Here is a 25,863-nt window from a genome sequence, read left to right on the forward strand (position 1 = left end):
ACCGTGGTCTCGATCTCCTGACCTCGTGATCCGCCCGCCTCGGCCTCCCAAAGTGCTGGGATTACAAGCGTGAGCCACCGCGCCCGGCCTAAGAGGTCTTTCCTGACCACCTGTTTCTTCGTATCACTTACTCACTTACTTATTATCTGTTTTTCCCACACAGCTAGAAGGTAACCTCCATCAAGACAGAAACTTTTGTCTTTTTTGTCCACTGCTGTATCCCCAGCACCTTTGTAATACCTGGTATCTGTAAGGCATTCAACAAATATTTGTGAAGTCATAAATGAGATGAGCAAATCACAGGTTTTGGAATCAGACAGTCCTGGGTTCAAATTACAACTCCACTCTTTTTTGTCTAATTGTTGGCAAGTTACTTAACCTCTCTCTGCCACAGCTTCCTCATCTCTGGTAGGTGAGGAAATATCCATTACAGGAGGGTGGTCATGATGACTAATGAAGGATCCATGTACAATGCCAAACACAGAGTAGACCCTCAAAATTGTTATTTTTCTTTCCAACCACCTCCTCTTTATTGAGATGATAGTTATGAGACTATATTAATATTATTCTTTCTTATCCAGGACATCTACTCCAACCAGAGGGAAATTTATCATGAAGCTAATGAAGTTTAAACTTCAGGGCTGCTCACTTGCACAGGCTCCAAACTGGGAGTTGTAGAGGGAAAGCCAGTTGTTGTCTGGAAGCATTTTTTTTTTTTTTTTTTTTTTTTTTTTTTTTTTTGAGACAGAGTCTCATTTTGTTGCCCAGGCTGGAGTGCAGTGGCGTGATCTCGGCTCACTGCAACCTCCGCCTCCCGGGTTCAAGTGATTCTCCTGCCTCAGCCTCCTGAGTAGCTGGGATTACAGGCGCATGCCACCACGCCTGGCTAATTTTTGTATTTTTAGTAGACACGGGGTTTCACCATTTTGGTCAGGCTGATCTCGAACTCCTGACCTCGTGATCCGCCCGGCTTGGCCTCCCAAAGTGCTGGGATTACAGGCATGAGCCACCACGCCCGGCCATCTGGAAGCATTTTTATGTAAGCATTTCTAATAAATAGCCTAAAGAGATCTCAGGAAAAAAAAGGGTACTAATCTCCAAGTCTCGAGTATTTGTTGTGATGTATTTTCTCTCTACAGTAATCTTTTGATTGCTAATTTTGTATTTATAATTTGTATTTTATGTCTCAAAGAGGTCGCCCAAATTGTATATGTTTCAAGCCCTCCAAGTCTGAATCTACCCTTGACCCAGCCCATTTATAGATTCCATTAATGGAGCATAAATGTATTCAGAAAGGCTGCATTAACACTCTCAGAGAAGCTGCTTCAAGGTGATTGACTTGATTGACTACTCTGCATTGGGACCGGTAATTTAAAGGTTCTTAAAACCATGCACTTGCAAACACCACTAGGAGGCTTGCCATAATTTTTACCTGTTTTCATCCAAAGGTTTGCCTTTAGGTGAAACTGCATTGTTAAAAAGATCGTGGGTACGTCTTCGATAAAGCATCAACTTGATTAAGGAACCCTCCTACTGAATTCCCATTTAAAGCAATACTTGGACTAAGGACACTGTTTTTGGCTGCAGTCTTTGGTCTGCCAATCAGAAACCTAAAAGTACTTAAGCTGGGAAGTCACCATCCCTAATCGCATTCTTCCTTAAAGACTCCCATAAGGTATTATGGAAAGTTAGACTCATAACAACTATTAGGTTGTTCGTGGGTGCAAAGCACCATAAAGCCACTGGGGAGAAAATTCTTTGTTTAAAAAGTAACGACTGAAGCCGACTGACATTAGTAGTATTCCTAGTACGGAGTACTAATAAGAGTCGTAGTTTCTACTCTGGATTTGAAGCCTTGTTTTGCTGTGGCGCCCGTCCCATCCGCACCTTCCTCTTAAGAGAGCTGCTAGCTTCCCCAAGGATGGAAACCTCCCCCTGAGTCCTGGCCTCTTTATCGCGGACCCCTGCGTCTGAATTTCCCCCACGCCGCACTCAAGCCTGGTCTCCAGCGCATCTGTGCCTTCGCGGTCCCCGTCCCCACCGCGCTCTAGAGGGAGCCCGCGGGCCGCGCGCCCGCCGCGGATTCATTTTAGGTGAGGCCGCCGCGACCACGAACCTTGTTCCAACACCTGCAGGGTCTGGCACGCTAGTCAGTGGGGGTGCCTCAGAAAATATAGCCCCGTGTGCCCTCACTGGATTCATGAGCGGCCCCTCGCCCCCTCCCAGCCAGACACACGTCGCCACCCTCACAAGTGCGGCCAGTGGGACCTAGCTGGGACCCTCCCCGCCTGGGAAAGTCTGGGTGCTGGCTCCTAAAGCGCCCCGGCCAGACCCCTGTCCCGCCAGTCCGCCTGCTCAGGCCTCGGCTGTCCGCCGTCTTCACCGTCCTCGCTCGCGTCCTTGCCCCATCCGGCTCCAGGCAAAACCCGGAGCGGCTACTTCACCGCAGCTCCCGGGAGACCGCGCGGCGCGGCGGCTAGAGCATGCGCAGTGCGCAGGGCCGGCTCGAAGCGCAAGCAGGAAGCGTTTGCGGTGAACCTCGCTACTGCGCTGGCTAATGCGGTACCGGCTAGCGTGGCTTCTGCACCCCGCGCTGCCCAGCACCTTCCGCTCAGTCCTCGGCGCCCGCCTGCCGCCCCTGGAGCGCCTGTGTGGGTAAGCGGAATGGAGCGCCCGGGCCCTCGGGCCCCGTGGGGTCACAGTGGTTTGGCGCTCGGGCTGCAAAGTGGTGATTCAGCACTTAAAGCCGCCGCCGCTGCCCCTCACGCCGCCCGTCCCGCCGGCCTGGGGCCCGGACTGCCGCGCTGAGGCCGCCCCAGGGCCCGGAAGAGCGGCTCGCCAGGCAGGAGCCAGAGGCCTGGTCCAGAGTCGGGGACGTCCCTCAGGCTGGTGAGGGGTCGGGGCCGTTACCCGGGGCCACGGGGCGTGTGCCACTAGTGCGGGGGACGCGGGGGCGGACAGTCACCCGGCCTGCACCCGGGAGCCGCGCCGCGTCACTCTCCCGGAGTCCGCCTGTGAGGGGGCCGGGAACCTGAGGCGGACTCGAGCCGTGGGGGAAAGGAATCCGGCGACTTCGGGGGGACCGCTTCTCACCTTGCCCTCAGCCCTGCCCTTTCCTCCGGGCACTGAGTTTCCAGGACCGTGTGGAATGCCCGCGCTAGGAAAAAAGTTTGCCTGCCTCCCGCCTTAGTGAGAAGACGAGTGTGGGGTTTCCTATCGGGGGACATTTAGGAGCCGAAAGATACTTCGGGATCCTCTACAGCAGCTCCCTTCTTTTACGTCGGAGACAACCGGAGCTCCGAGAGATGGCTTGATTTCCCAGCAATTGCCGAGATTGTGGCAAAACCAGGATTAGGACACAGGTTTTTTGCCATCCGGTGGCGTGCCCTCTCCACTGCACCGTTGATCTGCGTACGCTAGGCGTTTTCAGGCTTGTAGTGAACGCTGAATACTTTTTACTACGAATGGAAGAGGATAGGCAGTATTATCTTGCCCTCCCTAGAAACATTATTTGAACCCCTCCTGGTTTTAATCAATGATAGCCAGCACCTACTAAGTGCAGGGCACTATGCTGGACCCTCTATGTAAAGTATGTGTCTGCCTTCCAAGGACCTTTGACTTGGAGCGGATTGGGATGCCACGGGAATTGAGATAGCTAAAAGGGTGTGTTGACGAGGGCCAGAAGATGGGTAGTATGGGTAGTGTGTGGGGTCAGAGATAGAAAAGGGGGGGGGTAGGCTGGCTTTGGAAGGAATGGCAGAAAGGTTGGAGTGAGGGCTGGCGTGGGCGTAATCCAGCCTAGATACGCGGGCAGTTTGCGTTGGGGGAACAGTGAGCCGATTAGTCTGGTTGAAGCTTTAGAGAATTTCCCTGGGGGAATTAGGAGGACACAAGTCCTGTATTATAACAGTAGGGTAATGCTGGCCTGGGTCTTGAATTTTAGTTAGGATTTTCCCAATGCGTAATAGGTAGGGAGCCATTAAGTTTTTGAGCTGGGAAGTTATCTGATGGAACTGGGAGTTTAGGAAAGTAGTTTGGTGGCTGTGTGCAGGATGTCAGGAAGTGGAGAGAGTCCTGAGGCAGAGAAACCTGTTGGGACTTAGTCTTTGCTGCCTGTATTAGGATGGTAGCAGTGGGGCACTAAGATAAGCTAATACAAATGAAGACTCTATGGAACTTGTTCTCCTCTGTTTTCCACTACATCACAAAATCTCCTGTACTGTGCAAAAGACCCCTGAGATTGGAGGATCAGGTGGTAAGCACAGGCAGGATGCCTCCGTTTGTCCTCTTTTGGGTCAGTCGGCTTTTATTCTAAATTCATTACTGATAGGCTAGGCTTAGCTTCATACTGTCTCTAGCATATAGCATTTGTGATTTTTAAAGAAAGCACCAATTTTAAGTTTTATATAACTAAGTGGTTTGTATGTTCTAGTTAAAATTACATTTTCTCTGTAGTTATTAAGTCCAGTCGACCATCCAGAGTTTTAAGATATGTTTTTCTCAAAGATGGAAATTTGAGAGATTCAAAGCATAAAGAATGAGGTGAGCCAGCTAGAAAGCTCTACCCTAAAATGAGTGAGTGAGGCTTTTGAGGAAAATACAGTCCAACCAAAGGGATTAGGGCATAGTTTTAGGAAGGAAAGCACTAACATCTGAAGCTACCACGTATTCACATCTTAAGGAATGCAATCAGCCCTACTGTACATAGTCAGAAGAATGTCTTAACAGAGATAGCCACACAGCTATTCGCTGGAAGAGCTGGGATTTAACCGATGTCTGTCTGGCATCGGAGCCTGAGCTCTTAACTGTTATGTATTTGCAAACACAAGTACTGCCTCTGCTGGTATTTGGGCATTCATTTTCTGGTCTAACCTCTTGAGACAGAGATGGTCTTAAAGCATTTATGTAAGATCGATCCATTTACAAAGTAACCTACTTGTTCTGTGTTCAGCCATATTTTATAACTTGGGACTGTATGGAATTATTTGAACTATTGGGGCACCTGGAGATCATAGCCCATTCCCTGGCAACAGCTTGAGCCACCTGGGCATCAGTCATCTCACTTTGCAGGCAGCCCTACTTTGCATTTCCCTGCTCCATAGGCTTAGGAAACAGTGGTATGTCAATTGGGACTATCAACATTCAAGCTTTTAAACTACTTTTAATCAGAAAAATGCCTTTTAATAGTGTAAAAGGACAGGGTACCCCTGAAGTTTCTTTAACCTAATCCACACATTCTGCCTGTCTTGAAAGTTAGGGTTGAGGCCAGGTCGGGTGGCTCACGCCTGTAATCCCAACACTTTGAGAGGGCGAGGTGGGTGGATCACTTGAGGTCAGGAGTTCAAGACCAGCCTGGGCAACATGGTGAAACCCCATCTCTACTAAAAATACAAAAAAATTAGCCGGGCATGGTGGTGGGCGCTTGTAATCCCAGCTACTCATGAGGCTGAGGCAGGAGAATCGCTTGAACCTGGAAGGCTGAGGCAGGAGAATCGCTTGAACCCAGGAGGCGGAGGTGCAGTGGGCTGAGATCGTGCCACTGCACTCCAGCCTGGGTGACTGAACGAGATTCTGTCTTAAAAAAAAAAAAAAAAAAAAACTATAGGCCAGGTGCGGTGGCTCATGTCTGTAATCCCAGCACTTTGGGAGGCCAAGGTGGACAGATCACCTGAGGTCAGGAGTTCAAGGCCAGCCTGGCCAACATGGTAAAACCCTGTCTCTACTAAAAATACAAAAATCAGCCAGGCATGGTGGTGCATGCCTGTAATCCTAGCTACTCCAGAGGCTGAGAGAGGAGAATCACCTGAACCCAGTGGTAGAGGCTGCAGTGAGCCAAGATCACACCACTGCACTGCAGCCTGGGCAACAAACAGAGCGAGACTCCATCAGAAAAAAGACGAAAGAAGAAAGAAAGAAAAGAAAAGAAAGAAAGAGAGAAGGGAAGGAAGGAAGGAAGGAAGGAGAGAGAGAGAGAGAAAAAGAGAGAAACCAAACTATAGATTTTAAAACATTTTCTCAGGTAAAATATATGCAAATTTTAAAACAAGACACATATCATTGACTAAAGGTTCAATAGGCCAAAGGTTGGAAACTATGGCCTTCCACGTTTTTTGTCAATGAAGTTTTTTGGACCACAGTTATGCTCATTCTTATCATCACGTCAGATTAATAAACCACTTTTCCCAAGCTGTTGTCTCGCCTAAATATCACCAGTGGTTCTGCGCTATTTCAAGATCAAGTTCAAACTTCTTGACCCAGCATGTAAGCATTCTGTTGGCTGGCCTTAGCCCAACTTTTCCGCCTAACTCTTCTCCAGTCAGACTTACCAATTTGCTGTCTCCGTTTACATGACCTATTCCCAATTCCGAGATGCCCTTTCTCTCTTTTCTTTATATAACTAAATCCTTTATTCTTTTTAGGCCTTGTTATACAGGTCACACAATTACTCTTCCTTTTTCTCAACTTAATAATTTTTAAAAACATTGTGAAACATCTATTTGATGTTTATATATTGCCTCTTATTTTTTTACTCGCTTATTTAATATTGTACATGCCAAAATATATAGGACAAAGAAGAAAAACAAAACGAATGCATGTGTACCATCTACTTTAGGAAACAAACATTTCCAGCAACTTTGAACCTGTCTGTGCTCACCTGCCCAATTATAACTCTGTTCCTCCCCTGTAAAGGTATTATTATTATTATTATTATTTTTTTTTTTTTTCTTTTTTTTTTTGAGAAAGAGTCTGGCCTTGTTGTCCAGGCTGGAGTACAGTGGCGCAATCTTGGCTCACTGCAACCGCTGCCTCCCAGCTTCAAGCGATTCTCCCACCTCAGCCTCCCAAGTAGCTCGGACTACAGGTGTGTGCCACCACGCCCGGCTAATTTTTGTATTTTTAGTAGACATGGGGTTTCACCATGTTGCCCAGGCTGGTCTTAAACCCCTGACCTCAGGTGATCCACCCACCTCAGCCTCCCAAAGTGCTGGGATTACAGGCGTGGGCCACCGTGCCCGGCTGTATTATTCTATATTTGGATAACAATTTTCTTAGTTTTCTTTATAGCTTTATCACATTTGAATACTTCTTAAGCAGTATATTGTTTAGTTTTATTGTTTATTTTAGTTTTATAGCTTTTGGCCTTTATTACAAACTTTTCTGAGTTACTTTTTTTCATTTAACATTCATTTAACATCATTCATAAAGATGTATGAGTTCACTGCTGAATGGCAGTCATGCAAATATGCCCTGGTATCATATCGATCATTGCAAAAATTCTGTAAGATAGGCCTAATCTATATTCTGACAACTCCCAAATGTATTTCTCTAGCCAGAACCTCGCCCTCAAATTTCAGGTTTAAGTAATAAAACTTCCTACTCAACAACATGAGTCACACTGGTCTCCTTGCTTGACTTGCTCTTACCTCAGATCATTTGCATTGTTTTCCTTCTGCTGAGAACACTCTGCTACTAGTAAGAATGGGGAGAGCTTTGCAGAGAACATAGGATTTGAACAAGAGTCTTTGAAGGAAATATTGAATTTGGATGAAGAAAGAAGGAGAGTTGAAAAAATAATTTATTTTTTGGAGACGGGATCTCACTCTGTCACCCAGGCTGGAGTGCAGTGGCACGATCAAGACTCACTGCAGCCTTGAACTCCTGGGCTCAAGTGATCCTCTCACCTCAGCCTCCTGAGTAGCTAGGACTACAGACTTGTGCCACCATGCCTGGCTAACTTTTTAAATTTTTGTAGAGGCAGGATCTTGCTATGTTGTCCATACTGATGTCTAACTCCTGGCTTCAAGCAATCTTCCTGCCTCTGCCTCCCAAAGTGCTGTGATTACAGGCATAAGCCACCACAACCAGAAGAGAAAATATTTTAGATAGAAGGAATGATATTAGCAAAGGTTCAGAAGTAGGGAAATTCACAATATCAGCAAAGGAAAGTGAAATTTTGTCTTATTGGATATACAGAACCTCAGATACTTTTTGAGCAATAGAGTGACATATGAAAGCTGTATTTTTGGCTAATTAATCTGGTTGTTTTTTGTAAGCACAGTTTGAAACGCAGGCAGAGACTGATGAGGGATAAAGAAGGTAGTACAAATGACAAGGAAAGAAGAGTGTCTGCAGAAGACATGTGCAAGAAGGATTCAGCAGGGTTTAGTTATTGATTGGATGTAGGGACGATGGGGGAGTCAGAGAAGCCTGAGGTCTTGAGCCTGAGTGACTTTGAGTCTAGAATAGGAGGGGCCACCAGGGTAGGGAGTGTTGGATGACATTTGGTCCAGGGTAAAATATTCTTGAATTCAGCTTCTGTTCCAGGAAGATATCAGTAAGATTGACACCTGTTGTAAGTTTGTACTCCAGACTACTTTAAACTGCCATCCAATTGAAAGAATGCCTTATTCTTGCTATAGTCTATCCCCTTGGGAGCCAGTGTGATGTAGTGGAAAAGTCACTCTGACTTGGCACTTGGTTATTCTTTTTATCTTGAATTGGTTAGTTTGCATGAGTCTTTTTCCTAGCCACTAGACTAAGTAGCTTCAAATATCTTTATTAATCCTACCAAGTTTTGGTTTCTGAACAACATTGGCTTCTAAAGGTGCATAGTTCTTTTTCCTTTCTTGTGCTTACATATCACTAACTCCTCATTTTGATGTTGCTTTTATTTTAGAGAGTATGACCGGCTATAAATGAGGTCACTGTGGACCAGTAGGCTGGGATGTGGCATGTGGATATGTTTTACAGTTGTTATTTTTTAAATGTGAATCAACACTTAGAAATCCTGAGAGTTCAGTTCCTTTTGGGAAAAAGGGATAATCTGGTAGCAGTGGGCCCACATTCCTGCCTGGCAGCAATTAGCTTGAGCTAGGGAAGATTTGTCTTTCAGAAGGGGCATGCATTCCTTCTTACAGCCTGCTTTGCTTATTTACATTACTTTTTTGGCCTTGTAAACATTATATTTGTGACCCGTTCTATACAGTGATTGGAGGAAGTCAGTCTTAGTAGTTTTCAGACATACTGGAGGTTTTTGTTAATAATAAAAATGAAACAAAATACACATGTAAATTGCTCCAAAAGTACAGAAATGATTGTGTGATCAGGACTACCCTTTGCCTCATTTAAAGTTTATGAAGATTATCACATTATCTTATTATTATTATTTTTTTGGTGACAGAGTCTTGCTCTGTCACCCAGGCTGGAGTGCAGTGGTGCAATCTCCGCTCACTACAAGCTCCGCCTCCCGTGTTCAAGCCATTCTCCTGCCTCAGCCTCCCAAGTAGCTGGGACTACAGGCACCCACCACCACACCCAGCTAATTTATTTTTATTTTTTTTTATTTTTAGTAGAGATGGGGTTTCACCGTGTTAGCCAGGATGGTCTTGAACTCCTGACCTCAGGTGATCCGCCCGCCTCGGCCTCCCAAACGGCTGGGATTACAGGTGTGAGCTGCCGCGCCCGGCTTACATCATCTTATTTGATCCTTGCAGGACTACCTTTTGCCTCATTTAAAGTTTACGAAGATTATCACATCGTCTTATTTGATCCTTATGGCAACTGTAGGAGGTTGACAGAGAAATGGAAAGTCCCACAGCTCTTAAGAAGTCTACTTTAGAGAGCTCTGCTGCTGCTGAGTTCGCCTTACTTATTTTTTTACCTATTTATTATTTTTTTAGATGGAGTTTCACTCTTGTTGGCCAGGCTGGAGTGCAGTGGTGCCATCTCGGCTCACTGCAACCTCCACCTCCTAGGTTCAAGTGATTCTCCTACCTCAGCCTCCCGAATAGCTGGGATTACAGGCGCCCACCACCATGCCCACTAATGTTTGTATTTTTTTAGTAGAGAGACAGGGTTTCACCATGTTGGCCAAGCTGGTCTCGAACTCCTGACCTCAGGTGATCCACCTGTCTTGGCCTCCCAAAGTGCTGGGATTACAGGTGTGAGCCACCACGCCCAGCCTGAGCCACCACAACCGGCCTGAGTTTGCCTTATTGTCTAGAACCCAGGTGAGGATGGAGTTAAGGCGGTGGGTGTGGAAGAGCATGTTAGCTCTGCTTCTAGGAAAGTAAGTAGAGCTATCAGCCTGAGCTCTGTGAGCATGCATGAAAGGAGTAACAAGTCACTTCTCTCAATCTTTTTGTTTTTTTTTTTGAGACAGAGTCTCGCTCTGTCGCCTAGGCTGGAGTGCAGTGGCTCCATCTCGGCTCACTGCAACCTCCGCCTCCCGGGTTCAAGTGATTCTTCTGCCTCAGCCTCCTGAGTAGCTGAGACTACAGGCGCGTGCCACCATGCCTGGCTAATTTTTGTATTTTTAGTAGAGACAAGGTTTCCCCTTGTTGGACAGGCTGGTCTTGAACTCCTGTCCTCAGGTGATCCACGCGCTTGGGCCTCCCAAAGTGCTGGGATTACAGGTGTGAGCCACCGTGCCCAGCCCACTTCTCTCAACCTTTGAGGCATCTCTCGAGTTGCCCACCAAGAAGAGAGGGAGAAAAGAGAGCAAACAGCGTACAGTAAGTCAAGAAGATGATGGGTGTAATGTAACAAGGTAGGGAAGGCCAAGAACCTTTTGGAGCAAGATGGCTGCATTAGGATTTCTGGTCAGTCAGGTCACATAAATAAGGCAAATAGGAACCTTGACACTGGGAAGACACCATTCCCAGAAGCCGAATAGACAAGACTATCTGGCCAGTCAGATACACGGTTAAACTAACAGCCTTTTAAGGAAAATGACCAGCCAAACTATTATCGATATTATTATATGGCAACAACATAACATCTTTCTAGAAATATTAATGAACAAATTAGGAATTGTCATAAAACAGCAAAAGGGGCAGAGGAAACCAATGAAGCACACTAGAGTTTAACCCTTTCCCTTAAACAATTGAGTTTTTAAATAAGTAAATCTTGTGACTCCCAGACTGAGGCAGGAGGATTGCTTGAGTCCAAGAGTTGGAGACTAGCCTGTGCAACATAGTGGGACCCTATCTCTACAAAAAATAAAAAATTAGCTGAGTGTGGAGGCACATGCCTGTAATCTCAGCTATTCCAGAGGCTGAGGCGGGAGGATTGCTTGAGCCTGGGAAGTCAAAGCTGCAGTGAGCCATGATTACACCGTTGCACTCCAGCCTGGGTGGCAGTGATACCCTGTCGCAAAAAAAAAAAAAAAAGTATACCATTCATAGGTTTTAGTGTATTTGCAGAGTTGTGCAACCATCACCACAATCATTTTAAAACATTTTCATCACCTCAAAAAGAAACATTATACCCTTTGGCAGTTACACTCTATTCCACTCTTCCCTGAGCCCATGGCAGCCACTCATCTTTCTTTCTATGGATTTGCCAATTCTGGACCATACATATAAATGGCATCAAACAATATGTGGTCTTTTGTGTCTGGCTTTCACTTAACATAATGTTTTCAAAGTTCATTCATATTGTAGTATGTGTCAATACTTCATTCCTTTTTAGTCCTGATAGTATTCCATTGTATGGATAGACCAGATTTTATTTATCTGTTCATTAGTTGATGGACATTTGGATTATTTCCAGTCTTGAGATATAATGAATAATACTGCTTTGGGCATTTGTGTACAAGTTTTCGTGTGAACACTTATTTTCATTTCTCTTGGGGATATGCATAGGCACGGAATTGCTAGGTCATATGCTAACTCTTGTGTTTAACCTTTTCAGGAACTACCAGGTTGTTTTTCAGAGCAGCGGCACTATTTTGTATTTCCACCAGCAGTGTATGAAAAGTTCCAATTTCTCTATATCCTTGACAACACTTGCTATATGTACTTTTGTTATAAGCCATCCTGGTGGGTGTGAATGATGTCTCATTGGAATTTTGACTTTCATTTTCCTGATGACCAGTGAGTATATTTTCATATGCTTCTTGGCTATTTATATATCTTCTTTAGAGAAATGTCTACTCAGATCCTTTTTCTATTTGTTAATTGGGTTTTTTATTATTATTACTATTAAAGTCATAAAAGCTTTTAAAATATATTCTCTAGGCCGGGCGTGTTGGCTAATGCCTGTAATCTCAGCACTTTGGGAGGCTGAGGCAGGTGGATCACCTGAGGTCAGGAGTTCAAGACCAGCCTGACCAACAAGGTGAAACTGCATCTCTACTAATAATACAAAAATTAGCCGGGCGTGGTGGTGCACGCCTGTAACCCCAGCTACTCGGGAGACTGAGGCAGGATAATTGCTTGAACCCTTGAGGCGGAGGTTGCAGTGAGGCAAGATCGTGCCACTGCACTCCAGCCTGGGCGACAAGAGTGAAACTCCATCTTCAAAAAAATACAAATAAAAGAATATATTCTCTGTACAAGTCCCTTATCAGATATATGATTTACAAATATTTTATTCCATTCTATAGGTTGTCTTTTCACTGTCTTTTTTTTTTTTTTTTTTTTTTTTTTTTTGTGAGACGGAGTCTCACTCTGTCACCCAGCCTGGAGTGCAGTGGCGCAATCTCAGCTCACTGCAAGCTCCACCTCCCGGGTTCATGCTATTCTCCTGCCTCAGCCTCCCGAGTAGCTGGGACTACAAGCGCCTGCCACCACGCCCGGCTAATTTTTGTATTTTTAGTGGAGACGGGGTTTCACCGTGTTAGCCAGGATGATCTCGATCTCCTGACCTCATGATCCGCCCTCCTCAGCCTCCCAAAGTGCTGGGATTATAGGCGTGAGCCACCGCGCCCAGCCAGCTTATTTCATTTAGTATGTCTTCTAGGTTCATATTGTAGCATGTGTCAGAATTTTCTTCCTTTTTAAGGCTGAATAAATTTTATTGTATAAGCTACATTTTGTTTATTGATTCATCCATCAATGGACACTTGGGTGACTTCCACCTTTTGGCTATTGCCAGTACTGCTGCTATGAACATAGCTGTACAAGTATCTGTTTGAGTCTTTGCTTTCAATTCTTTTGTATATGTATCCAGAAGTGGAATTGTTGGATCACATAGTAATTCTATTTCTAATTTTCTGAGGAACTGCCATACTGTTTTCCATACTGCTGTACCATTTTGTATTCCCACTAGCAGTGTGCACAGGTTCCAGTTTTTCCACATCCTCACCTGTATTTATTATTTATTTTATTTTTTAGTATTATTTTTTGAGACCAAGTCTCACTCTGTCGTCAGGCTGGAGTGCAGTGGCACAATCTCGGCTCACTGCAGCCTCCGCCTCCCAAGTTCAAGGGATTCTTCTGCCTCAGCCTCCCGAGTAGCTGGGACTACAGGTGCATGCCACCACGCCCGGCTAATTTTTGTATTTTTAGTAGAGGTGGGGTTTCACCATGTTGGCCAGGATTTTATTTTATTTTTTGAGACGGGATCTCGCTCTGTCACCCAGGCTGGAGTGCAGTGGCGCTATCTCTGCTCACTGCAAGCTCTGCCTCCCGGGTTCACACCATTCTCCTGTCTCAGCCTCAGATTGGCTGGGACTGCAGGCACCCGCCACCACACCTGCCACCACACCTGGCTAATTTTTTGTATTCACAGTGTTTTTAAAATAATTATCCTAATTGGTATGAAGTGGTATTTCATTTTAGTTTTGATTTGTACTTTTCTAATGATTAGTGATGTTGAGCATCTTTTTATATGCTTATTGGCCATTTGTATATCTTCTTTTTTTTTTTTGAGATGGAGTCTCGCTCTGTCGCCCAGGCTGGAGTGCAGTGGCACAATCTCGGCTCACTGCAAGCTCCGCCTCCCGGGTTCACGCCGTTCTCCTGCCTCAGCCTCCCAAGTAGCTGGGACTACAGGCGCCCACCACCACGCCCAGCTAATTTTTTGTATTTTTAGTAGAGACGGGGTTTCACTGTGTTAGCCAGGATGGTCTCGATCTCCTGACCTCGTGATCTGCCCGCCTCGGCCTCCCAAAGTGCTGGGATTACAGGCGTGAGCCACCGCGCCTGGCCTGTATATCTTCTTTGGAGAAGTGGCTTTTCTTTCCTTTTTTTTTTTTTTTTAAAGAAGGAGAAGTGGCTTTTCAAGACCTTTGTCCATTTATAAATATTTTGTTGTTTTGTTGGAGATTTTAATATATTCTGGATATTAACCCCTTATCAGATATTTTTTCCCACTCCACAGGTTGCCTTTTCACTGTGTCCTTTGCACAGAAATTTTTTATTTTAATATAGGTCAGTTTATTTATTTATTTACTTATTTATTTAGTTTTTGAGATGGCCCAGGCTGGAGTGCAATGGTGTGATCTCGGCTCGCTGCAACCTCCACTTCCCAAGTTCAAGAGATTTTCCTGCCTCAGCCTCTCGAGTAGCTGGGATTGCAGGTATGCACCACCATGCCCAGCTAATTTTGTATTTTTAGTGGAGACGGGGTTTCTCCCTGTTGGTCAGGCTGGTCTTGAACTCCTGACCTCAGGTGATCTGCCTGCCTTGGCCTCCCAAAGTGCTGGGATTACAGGCGTGAGCCACCATGCCTGACCAAGTCAGTTTATTTTTTTCTTTTATTGCCTGTGTTTTTGGTGTCATATCCAGGAAATCATTGCTTAATCCCATGTCATGAAGCCTTTGCCCTGTGTTTTCTTCTAAGAATTTTATGATTTTAGCTCTTATATTTAGTTTTTTTTATCCATGCCCCTGGAGTTTTTTTCTACACCAAAGTTAAAAGAAGAATAAGAGGAATTCAACTATCTTTTTTTTTTTTTTTTTTTTTTTTGAGACGGAGTCTCGCTCTTTCACCCAGGCTGGAGTGCAGTGGCGCGATCTCGGCTCACTGCAGGCTCCGCCCCCCGGGGTTCATGCCATTCTCCTGCCTCAGCCTCCCGCGTAGCTGGGACTACAGGCGCCTGCCACCTCGCCCGGCTAATTTTTTGTATTTTTAGTAGAGACGGGGTTTCACTGTGTTAGCCAGGATGGTCTCGATCTCCTGACCTCGTGATCCGCCCGCCTCGGCCTCCCAAAGTGCTGGGATTACAGGCTTGAGCCACCGCGCCCGGCCTGAATTCAACTATCTTTTATCCGGTACTTACTGTATTGGTCAGTTCTCGCATTGCTATAAAGAAATACCTGAGACTAGGCCGGGCGCGGTGGCTCACGCTTGTAATCCCAGCACTTTGGGAGGCCGAGGCGGGTGGATCACGAGGTCAGGAGATCGAGACCATGGTTAAACCCTGTCTCTACTAAATGTATAAAAAAAATAAGCCGGGCGCGGTGGCGGGCGCCTGTAGTCCCAGCTACTCGGAGAGGCTGAGGCAGGAGAATGGCGTGAACCCGGGAGGTGGAGCTTGCAGTGAGCCGAGACTGCGCCACTGCACTCCAGCCTGGGCGACAGAGCAAGACTCCATCTCAAAAAACAAAAAAAAAAAGAAATACCTGAGACTGGGTAATTTATAAAGAAAAGAGGTTTAATTGGCTCACAGTTCTGCAGGCTGTACAGGAAGCATCATGCTGGCATCTGCTTGGTTTCTGGGGAGGCCTCGGAAACTTTCAGTCATAGTGGAAGGCAAAGGGGAAGAAAGCACCGCTTACATGGCAGGAGCAGGACCAAGGAGGAGGGAGGTGCTACACACTTTTAAACAACCAGATCTCACTCACTCACTATCACAAGAACAGCACCAAGAGGATGCTGCTAACCCATTCGTGAGAACTCTGCCCCCATGATCCAGTCACCTCCCACCAGGCCCCAGCTCCAACACTGGGGTTTACAGTTCAGCTTGAGATTTGGTGGGGACACAGATCCAAACCGTATCACTTACATAGTTTCATTTTTTACATTTTGTTTTCTTATTTATTGGGAGTTTATTTTTGTGAATGATGTTAGATGTGGATCTGATTTTGTCTTTTTCCTGATGGCAACTCAATTGTCCAGACACTATTAAAAGTCCATCTTTTACACTGAATTGAAACGCCACTTTTCTTAAATGCTAAGTTTCCATATGTATTTCAGTTTAATTCTGTACTTTCTAGTCTTTTCTGTTGTTCTGTCTTTTTTGTTTGTTTGTTTTCCAAGCCGGAGTCTTGCTCTGTCACCCAGGCTGGAGTGCAGTAGCAACCTCTGCCTCCGGGGTTCAAGTGATTCTCCTGCCTCAGCCTCCCAGGTAGCTGGGACTACAGGTGCCCGCCACTGCACCCGGCTAATTTTTGTATTTTTAGTAGAGACAAGGTTTCACCATGTTAGCCAGGTTGGTCTCGAACTCCCGACCTCAGGTGATTCACCTGCCTTGGTCTCCCAAAGTGCTGGGATTTCAGGTGTGAGCCACCGTGCCCGGACTTTCCTTGCTATTTATTCTTGTGTGTTTGTTTTTCTGTATAAACTTTAACATCAATATATCTCCATAAAACAGCTTTTTGGTATTTTTATTGGGGTTCTGCATTAATTTTTAAACTATACTTGTCAGAGCTTTGGGAATCCTTGTCGGTATCACCAACACTGATGGAGCCCAGAATTTTTGTTTTTTTGTTTTGTTTTGTTCATTTGGATAGGGGGAGGGTATCAGTGATTTCCTCTTCCCTTCTTGGACCAGTCATTTCGTTTTATGAATTAGATTTCCATAAGATTTCAGTGGAAGAAAGCATATTTCTTTTTAAAAAAATAGTTTGGCTGGGCGCAGTGGCTTATGCTTGTAATCCCAGCACTTTGGGAGGCCGAGGCAGGCGGATCACGAGGTCAGGAGATCGAGACCACGGTGAAACCCCGTCTCTACTAAAAATACAAAAAATTAGCTGGGCATGGTGGTGGGCGCCTGTAGTCCCAGCTACTCGGAGAGGCTGAGGCAGGAGATTGGCGTGAACCCGGGAGGCGGAGCTTGCAGTGAGCCGAGATCACACCACTGCACTCCAGCCTGGGTGACAGAGCGAGACTCCGTCTCAAAAAATAAAAAAATAAGTAAAAAAATAAAAAATAAAAAATAGTCTGAAACCTGTATCATAAAGTAGTCTCTGCTTGGTGGTGTGATGCTGCTGACACAGCCTAGTCCGTGAAGACTAGGTTAGATTGTCTACATAAGCATCAGTTGCTCTCCTTGTATCTACCAACATTGAGCCTAGTTTTGCCTACTGTGGCAATAAAAAGTGGGTTCATTTTTTTACCTAATAGTCTTGAATACTTGAGGATTGCCTTTATCGATTGGTCACAGTTTTATGGATGAGTCCATTTTAATGGGATTGAAGGGAATATAGGTAATCATTCTTTAGCTTGCATTGCTGCTGGGATTCTGGAGCAACAATGCTTGTACTTGAATCTTGTACATCATTTGCCTATGTGTGGTCTGGGTTTCCCAGTTGCCTTTTTCAAGCCCGTTTCCTCATCAGCAAAATGGGGACCATAATAGTATCTGCCTCATAGGTGTGTGGTGAGAATTCAGTGAGAAAATGAATGTAATGTGTATGTCCCTAACATGTAGTAAATGTTTAATAAATGTGGACTAATAATGTGACATTACTAGGGAGAGGAGAAGTAATTATTTCTAGATGGATGACAACAGAGTATAATTTCAAAGTTGTAGACAGCTAGCTAGTTGCTAGATGGGGGTTGGAGGGGGTGAATTTTTTTTTTTTTTTTGAGATGGAGTTCACTCTTGTTGCCCAGGCTGGAGTGCAATGGCACGATCTTGGCTCACCGCAACCTCCACCTCCCGGGTTCAAGTGCTTCTCCTGCCTCAGCCTCCCGAGTAGCTGGGATTACAGGCATGCACCACCATGCCCAGCTAATTTTGTATTTTTAGTAGAGACAGAGTTTCTCCATATTGCTCAGGCTGGTCTCAAACTCCCGACCTCAGGTGATCTGCCCGCCTCGGCCTCCCAAAGTGCTGGGATTACAGGCATGAGCCACCGCACCCGGCCTTTTTTTTTTTTTTTTTTTTTGAGACAGAGTCTCGCTTTGTTGCCCACGCTGGAGTGCAATGGCGCGATCTCAGCTCACTGCCACCTCCACTTCCCGGGTTCAAGTGATTCTCCTACCTCAGGCTCCTGAGTAGCTGGGATTACAGGTGCACACCATTACACCCGGCTGATTTTTGTATTTTCAGTAGAGACGGGGTTTCACCATGTTGGTCAGGCTGGTCTCGAACTCCTGACCTCATGATCCACCCGCCTCGGCCTCCCAAAGTGCTAGGATTACCGGCATGAGCCACTGTGCCCGGCTGGGTGTGACTTTTCTTAAAGTCTATATCTATATACCTGCTATGTACCCACAAAAAGAAAAAATAAAATACAAAGTTTATATCTAAAGAAATAGAATAGCATCGGTGGTAAGAAAGAGTCAGAATCTAGGCTGCTAACTTTCTAAACTTCCAGCAGTTATTATCCTGTGTGTACAGAGAAACAAAGTGGAACCTAAAATTGACAGCAACATTGGGCCAAACCACATTAGATTAGCAGTTGAGTGAGGAAAGTAGGTGCTAGAATTAGGCTGTGGGTTCTGTTCCATTGTCTGCTTGAATCTTTCACCCGACAAACCATTTAAAAAATCATTTTGGAAATTGCCCCAGTTGTGAGCCAACAAACTAGTTCCTTTTTTTTAATGTTTTTTCTTTTGAGACGGAGCTTTGCTCTTGTTGCCCAGGCTGGAGTGCAGTGCCTCAATCTCGGCTTACCACAACCTCCGCCTCCCAGGTTCAAGCCATTCTCCTGCCTCAGCCTCCCGAGTAGCTGGGATTATAGGCATGTGCCACCATGCCTGGCTAATTTTGTATTTTTAGTAGAGATGGGGTTTCTACATGTTGGTCAGACTGGTCTTGAACTCCTGACCTCAGGTGATCTGCTTGCCTCGGCCTCCCAAAGTGTTGAGATGAACTTTTAACTTGGTGAAGTGTTTAACAGCATGGTCGTTTTGTGTCTAAAGACTTGGGTTTGAATCCTAGCTCTTCTATTTTATGCCTATGTGGTTCCAACCAAATAACTTTTCTGAGCTTTAATTTCCCCATCCAGTAAAGAATGGGACTAGTAGGATCTATATAAGGGGTTTATTGAATATCTTATATATGTATAATATATAATAGATTTATTCCCTAAACAAGTGTATGTGCTGCAAGATACTGACTGAGTATTCAGTAAGCATCTGTTCTGACATACTGGCTTTGCTTCTAAGCTTAACCCCTTCACTTGTGTACTAGATTCCTTACTCTAGGACAAGGTTCCTGTAAAGTTTCCTTCTCTCTTTCTCTTTCATTATCAGTTTTTCCCCATCTTCATTTAAATCTTTTGTGGCTTAGATTTTGATTGATTGATTGAGAGATATATAGATACCTAGATGGGAGTTTAATTATAGAAGCTTTTTATACTTTAATGAGGCTGTCTCTTGGATTTAAGTGGATAGAATTGGTTGCAGTGATTTTCATCCATTATTTTGGGGGTAATAAAATCAGAACTATAAACTAAGGTCTTTCATCCTTAGCACTATTGATATTTTGTGCCAAAATCTTTTTTTTTTTTTTTTGAAGACACAGTCTCTCTCTCTTGCCCAGGCTGGAGTGCAGTGGGCCAATCTTGGCTCACACGACATCCACCTCCCAAATTCAAGTGATTCTTGTGCCTCAGCCTCCCGAGTAGCTGAGATTACAGGTTTGTGCCACCATGCCCAGCTAATTTTTGTATTTTTAGTAGAGACAGTGTTTCAACATGTTGGCCAGGCTGATTTCGAACTCCTGGCCTCATGTGATCTGCCCGCCTCAGCCTCCCAAAGTGCTGGGATTACAGGTGTGGGCCAAATAATTCTTTCTTGTGGGAGATATCCTGTACAGTGTAGGTTGCTTAGTGGCATCCCTAGCCTCTACTCACTATATGCCATTAGCACCTTCAGTTGTGACAATAAAAATTGCCTCTAGTCATTGCCAGATGTCCTCAGCGGGGGTTGGTGAGTGGGAATAGTCACCCATTGAGAACTACTTACCATAAACACTGGCTCATCTATAGCAATTATAAAGGGATAATTATTTACCTGGTTTCCTAATAGTCTTATAAAGTATAATCCTATTATCAGCCTACCTAATGAATGTTTTTGACCTCCAGAGATGACAAATAACATCTGGAATTCACATAAGTATGTGTTAAGAATGCTGGTAATAACATGGTGGTTATGGAGGTGGTCCATTTGCACCTTAGCCACTACGACCATAATAATGATGATGATTTTATAGTAATCAAGTTACCATTCATGGATGACTACTGTATACCAGGAACTATGCCTTGGTGAAGTTTATATAAACATATTTTACAGGAGAAACTCTGTGAAGATTGCCTGAGTGTGATGCAACTATAGGTGCCCCTGTCAATTTAATAGGCCATGTATATATTTCATCTGACTTTTTGTTTTTTTTTTGAGATGGAGTTTTGCTCTTGTTGCCCAGGTTGGAGTGCAGTGGCACGATCTTGGTTCACCGCAACCTCCACTTCCCGGATTCAAGCGATTCTCCTGCCTCAGCCTCCTGAGTAGCTGGGATTATAGGAGTCTGCCACCACGCCTGGCTAATTTTGGTATTTTTAGTAGAGACGGGGTTTCTCCATGTTGGTCAGTCTGGTCTTGAACTCCCGACCTCGGATGATCCACCTGCCTCGGCCTCCCAAAGTGCTGGGATTACAGGCGTGAGCCATCGCTCCTGGCCTCATCTGACTCTTGATTGTCAAAACTAGATGAGGCCAAGATGGGCACCATGGCACACCATCCTACTTGGGAGGCTGAGATGGGAGGATCACTTGGGCCTGGGTGTTCAAGTTCAGCCTGCGCAACATAGGGACAACTGTTTTTAAAAAAAAAAAAACAAACTAGATGAGGCCAGAAAGTCTGGTTTGACCAGAATAGTCCAGTAGTATCCAGTACCTCAGGAGCAGAGAGGTCATCTGGTAAAGGTGAGGGTATGTAATTACCGAACACAGGCTGGAAGTGGTCAGTAGATCAGTGCAGACAGTGAAGAATCATACTAAGGCAAAGTACAGGTCAAGTTTCCTGAGGCAGCATTCTCTGAGTTGGGCAGATTATCTTCGGTACATATGGGTGGAACTGAACCGTCTGTACAGAATACAGGTTGAGCATTCCGAATCTGAAAAATTCAAAATTCAGAATCAGAAATGCTCCAAAATTCTAAATTTTTTGAGCACCAACATGATGCTCAAAGTGGATGTTCTATTGGTAAATGTAATGCAAATATTTAAAAATCCAGGAAAATCTGAAACACATCTGATCCCAACCATTTTTGATAAGAGATATTTATGGTTTGCTTTTTTTAGAGGGCTGTCTAGAGAGAATTAGTTACAGGTCGATAACTCTTCCCAGCTTGTGATTTGAATGAATCTTTAGAAACCAGACCAGGTGCAGTGGCTTATGCCTGTAATCCCAGCACTTTGGGAGGCCGAAGTGGGCAGATTGCTTGAGCCCAGGAGTTCGAGTCATCCTGGGAAACATGGCAAAACCCTGCCTCTACTAAAAAAAAAAAAAAAAAATACAAAAAATTAGTCAGGCATGGTGGCGTATGCCTGTAGTCCCAGCTGTGCAGGAGGCTGAGGTGGGAGGATCACCTGAGCCCAGGAAGTCATGAGCCGTGATAGTGCCACTTCACTCCAGCCTGGGCGATGGGAGTGAGACTCTATCTTAAAGAAAAGAAGAAGATAAACCATGGCAGGTGTCTTTAAGCTGCCCTTGCTGTTCTGGGTTCATGAAGCGTCTATGCAAGGTTGCCCATATGTAAAATTAGTTGAGTCTGAAGAAACGTTAATGTTATATGGTATTCTTTTTTGTTTTAAAAATAATTTTTCTCATTCAAATCCTGAATTAGAAGTTGTTTGGTATAAATATTGAAAATTGTTGAGTGGAGAATTTATTCAAAGTTTAATCATTTTGCTTTTATCTATGTTATACTTAGTTCTTTATTAGTTACTGGAAGTGTCAAGTTTTATTTTTAGATCTTAACTAGAGTCTAAAGTAATTACTAAAAGCTAGTTTTCAAATAATATGTAATGAGTAAAGACCTGAGTTAAAAGATTTAGCATACGGAATTAACTTAGTTAACTGATGCTGTACTTACATGGGCCGCCTGTTTCTTGTGGCCAAGGTAGCATCAACAGATGCTAGAAATAATTGAAAAAATTGTCTCGAGACACACCTGAGAAGGTTTAATTATGTTAATTGTACTACTGTTCCTTAGTGAGCCTTCTTAGTTTAGCACCTCTTTGGTATGGGTAGCTACTTTGCAGTATTCAAGTGGTACTATTTCCAGGATGATTTTTGGTGGTTGATATTTGTAATATCAGTAATTCATGTATCTCCCCCTTCCTTTTGTTTTACTGTGTTTTATGATATTTTGAAAAGCTCTATTTTTAAGAACTTTTTATTGAAAGATGTCAGTGTTCAACTTAATGCATTTTTACAAACAGAACATACCTGTATAACCAGCACATGACTTGGAACCCCAAAGCCCCCTTCATTCTCCTTTCCAAATCCAGTCACTACTCCCACTCCCAAGGGTAATGACTATCCTGGAATGAAGGCATAGCTTGATTTTCCTTGCTCTTCTGCTTTATATAAATGGAAGGTTACAGTATTTACTCTTTTGTGTCTAGCCTTTTTCAGTCACCCTTATTAGTGAGATTCAGGTTTATTGTGCTTTGTTCTATATTATTCCTTTTCATTGCTGTATACTTTCCATTGTGTGAATGTACAATTTATCATTTCACTGTTGATTATCATTTGATCATTTCTAGTTTGGGCTAGTTTGAATAGTGTTGCTATGAACATATAAATGCATTTATTTGGGTTATTTATCTGTTACTAGCATTGTTAGGTCATAGTGTGAGCTTTAGTATATAGTGCCAGTTTTTGAAAATGGTTGTACCCATACCAAATTGCATGTCTATAGCAGTGTGTGAGAGTTTGTTAACTTCTCTAACACTTGGTATTTGCCCTCTTTTTCTTTTTAGCCATTCTGGTAAATATGTAGTAGTAGCTCAGAAAATCTTCTGTTGGGAAAGTTAGTTGCAAATTTGGGACCTCCTGGGACTTTAATCTGTCACACCAACTTCATGCCACCACTGAAGCCTCAATGATATCTCTTCATCCAGTAGAGTCCCTTTGCTTGGGGCAAGCATGATCTTCAATCTGCGCTCAGAATTAGCAAATATTCCCAGAGAAGAAAATGAATGATGATTATCAGCTCACCTCAGAGGTTGCTCGCCTTTCTGGAACTAGTTTATCCAATCCTTGTTGCTTGCACAACTTTCCAACATCTTTGCAAACGTGATTTTTGTGATTTATCATGGCCTTTTCTAGTTGTTGAAGCTGAATTAGTTTGCCATGAGCTGCTATATCCTACCCAGAAGTGGAAGTTGTCAGTAGATTCTTGGGATTTTCTATATACATAATAATTGCTTGAGAATCATGTTAATTTTTTTCCTCTTTCCTTTCCCATCTCTATGTGTTTTGTTTCTTGGTTTATTTGGACTGGTTAGAACTACCAATACAATGCTGAAATAGAAGAAGTGTTAGTGGCATCCTGTTGGTGGGGGAGGGCGGGAGATTGTTTACATTAATTGTAATGTAAACTATTGAGTATACCATTGAGTATGAGAATTACCATAGTTTCTGTGATATTCTTTTTAAAATGGAGAAATTTAATTCCAGTTTGCTGACTTTAAAAAAATATGTGAATGGTTGTTGAATTTAAGTGCTTTTCTGCACCTACCAAGATGATTATGATTTTCTTCCCTTTTTTCTGATCATATGGTTTAATGTATACTTTTAAAAAATAGTATACTTAAACCCATTCATGTCTACTGTAGTACTTATTTTTATGTTTCCTTTCATGCATAAGTCAGTTCTGTACATATACTCTCTCGCTTTAAACCTGTTATACATTTAATCCTGCCATGTATTATGGTTCTTAGCTAAGGGACTCCTTTGGTAGATTAGAAGCATTCCAGACTCCCACTACTACCTCTGTTTTATATGCAGAAGAAGGAGTAAAAAACTGAAAACTTTCCTTGGAGCATTTATTTTGACCTACTTTAATTTTTGTTTCCTGGCTTTTGTTATTTAGGATTGTAAGGGAAGAAGAATGGGGTCAGGGAAGGACTGTGAGGGTGATAAACAGGAGGTGGAGAATAAACCAGTGTATGATTTCCTTCAGCACCACCTTCTGTCCCTCCCCTTCCCACGCTTCCTCTTTCTCTGTAGTTCCAGCTTTACCACAATCAGCTTGCCCTTGGGCAAGTCACTTAACCACTTATCTTTTTTTTTTTTCTTTTTGGTTATACTTTAGTATGCAAGCACTGACTGAGCTTTTGTTTCTCATTTGGAGTTGAAGAGGATGACTGTGAGCAGCTGTTACGACCCACCACTTAGGGAGAATGGAAAGATTAAATGAACAGTCTCTAAAGCCTTTGACACTTTAAAAAAATGAGAGTGATTGTTAGGATTAGATTTGTACAATGGTATTCTTTTTTTTTTTTTTGAGATGGAGTCTCGCTCTGTCACCCAGGCTGGAGTGCAGTGGCGCGATCTCGGCTCACTGCAACCTCCGCCTCCTGGGTTCAAGCGATTCTCCTGCCTCAGCCACCCAAGTAGCTGGGATTACAGGCATGCATCATCATGCTTGGCTAATTTTTGTATTTTCAGAGACAGGGTTTCACCATGTTGGCCAGGCTGGTCTCGAACTCCTGACCTCAGGTGATCCACCCATCTCGGCCTCCCAAAGTGTTGAGATTACAGGCGTGAGCCACCACACCCGGCCTATATCTTACATTTCCTAATAGCCCTGAAAACTCCATGTGGAAGAAGGATATTTGTGAAACACCCTTGGTACCCAAACTACAACTGTAAGAAACTTTCTATAGTTACTTTCATGCTCGTCCGTGTGAAGAGACCACCAAACAGGCTTTGTGTGAGCAACATGGCTGTTTATTTCACCTGGGTGCAGGCGGGCTGAGTCTGAAAAGAGAGTCAGCAAAGGGTGGTAGATTATCATTAGTTCTTATAGGTTTTGGGATAGGCGGTGGAGTTAGGAGCAATGTTTTGGGGGCAGGGGTGGATCTCTCAAAGTACTTTCTCAAGGATAGGGAGAATTACAAAGAACCTTCTTTTTTTTTTTTTTTTTTTTTTTTTTGAGACAGAGTCTCGCTCTTTCACCCAGGCTGGAGTGCAGTGGCGCGATCTCGGCTCACTGCAGGCTCCGCCCCCCGGGGTTCACGCCATTCTCCTGCCTCAGCCTCCCTTGTAGCTGGGACTACAGGCGCCTGCCACCTCGCCCGGCTAATTTTTTGTATTTTTAGTAGAGACGGGGTTTCACCGTGTTAGCCAGGATGGTCTCGATCTCCTGACCTCGTGATCCGCCCGCCTCGGCCTCCCAAAGTGCTGGGATTACAGGCGTGAGCCACCGCGCCCGGCCCTTACAAAGAACCTTCTTAAGGGTGGGGGAGATTACAAAGTACATTGATCAGTTAGGGTGGGGCAGGAACAAATCACAGTGGTGGAATGTCATCAGTTAAGGCTATTTTTACTTCTTTTGTGGATCTTCAGTTACTTCAGGCCATCTGGATGTATACGTGCAAGTCACAGGGGATGCGATGGCTTGGCCTGGGCTCAGAGGCCTGACATTCCTGCCTTCTTATATTAATAAGAAAAAACAAAATAGTGTTGAAGTCCTGGGGCAGAGAAAATTTTGGGGGGTGGTATGGGGAGAGAATGGGCGATGTTTCTCAGGGCTGCTTCAAGCGGGGTTAGGGGCGGCGTGCGAACCTAGAGTGGGAGAGATTAAGCTGAAGGGAGGTCTTGTGGTAAGGGGTGATATTGTGGAGATGTAAGAAGAAACATTTGTCATATAGAATGATTGGTGATGGCCTGGATACGGTTTTGGATGAATTGAGAAACTAAATGGAATAAGAGAAGGAGAAAAACAGGTAT

At 44.2% G+C, this 25,863-nt stretch overlaps 1 protein-coding gene across 6 annotated transcripts in view; it reads left to right on the forward strand.

Moving 5' to 3' along the window:
- The first annotated feature begins 715 nt into the window (after positions 1-715).
- Positions 716-25,863, forward strand: part of IDE (insulin degrading enzyme) — a 126,234-nt gene continuing 101,086 nt past the window's right edge. For 3 of the 6 annotated variants that reach the window (XM_055255384.2, XM_055255342.2, XM_055255352.2), the window contains exon 1: positions 716-2,655. In XM_055255384.2, the coding sequence (XP_055111359.1) occupies positions 2,558-2,655 (98 nt within the window). In that variant the 5' untranslated portion in view covers positions 716-2,557. Of the gene's footprint in view, positions 2,890-3,006; positions 3,664-11,694; positions 11,877-25,863 lie in introns of those variants that run through there. The other 3 variants (XM_055255381.2, XM_055255360.2, XM_063629847.1) reach the window with 3 other exon arrangements.

This window comes from Symphalangus syndactylus, chromosome 2, assembly GCF_028878055.3.
Source record: "Symphalangus syndactylus isolate Jambi chromosome 2, NHGRI_mSymSyn1-v2.1_pri, whole genome shotgun sequence".
NCBI classification, from domain to species: Eukaryota; Metazoa; Chordata; class Mammalia; order Primates; family Hylobatidae; genus Symphalangus; species Symphalangus syndactylus.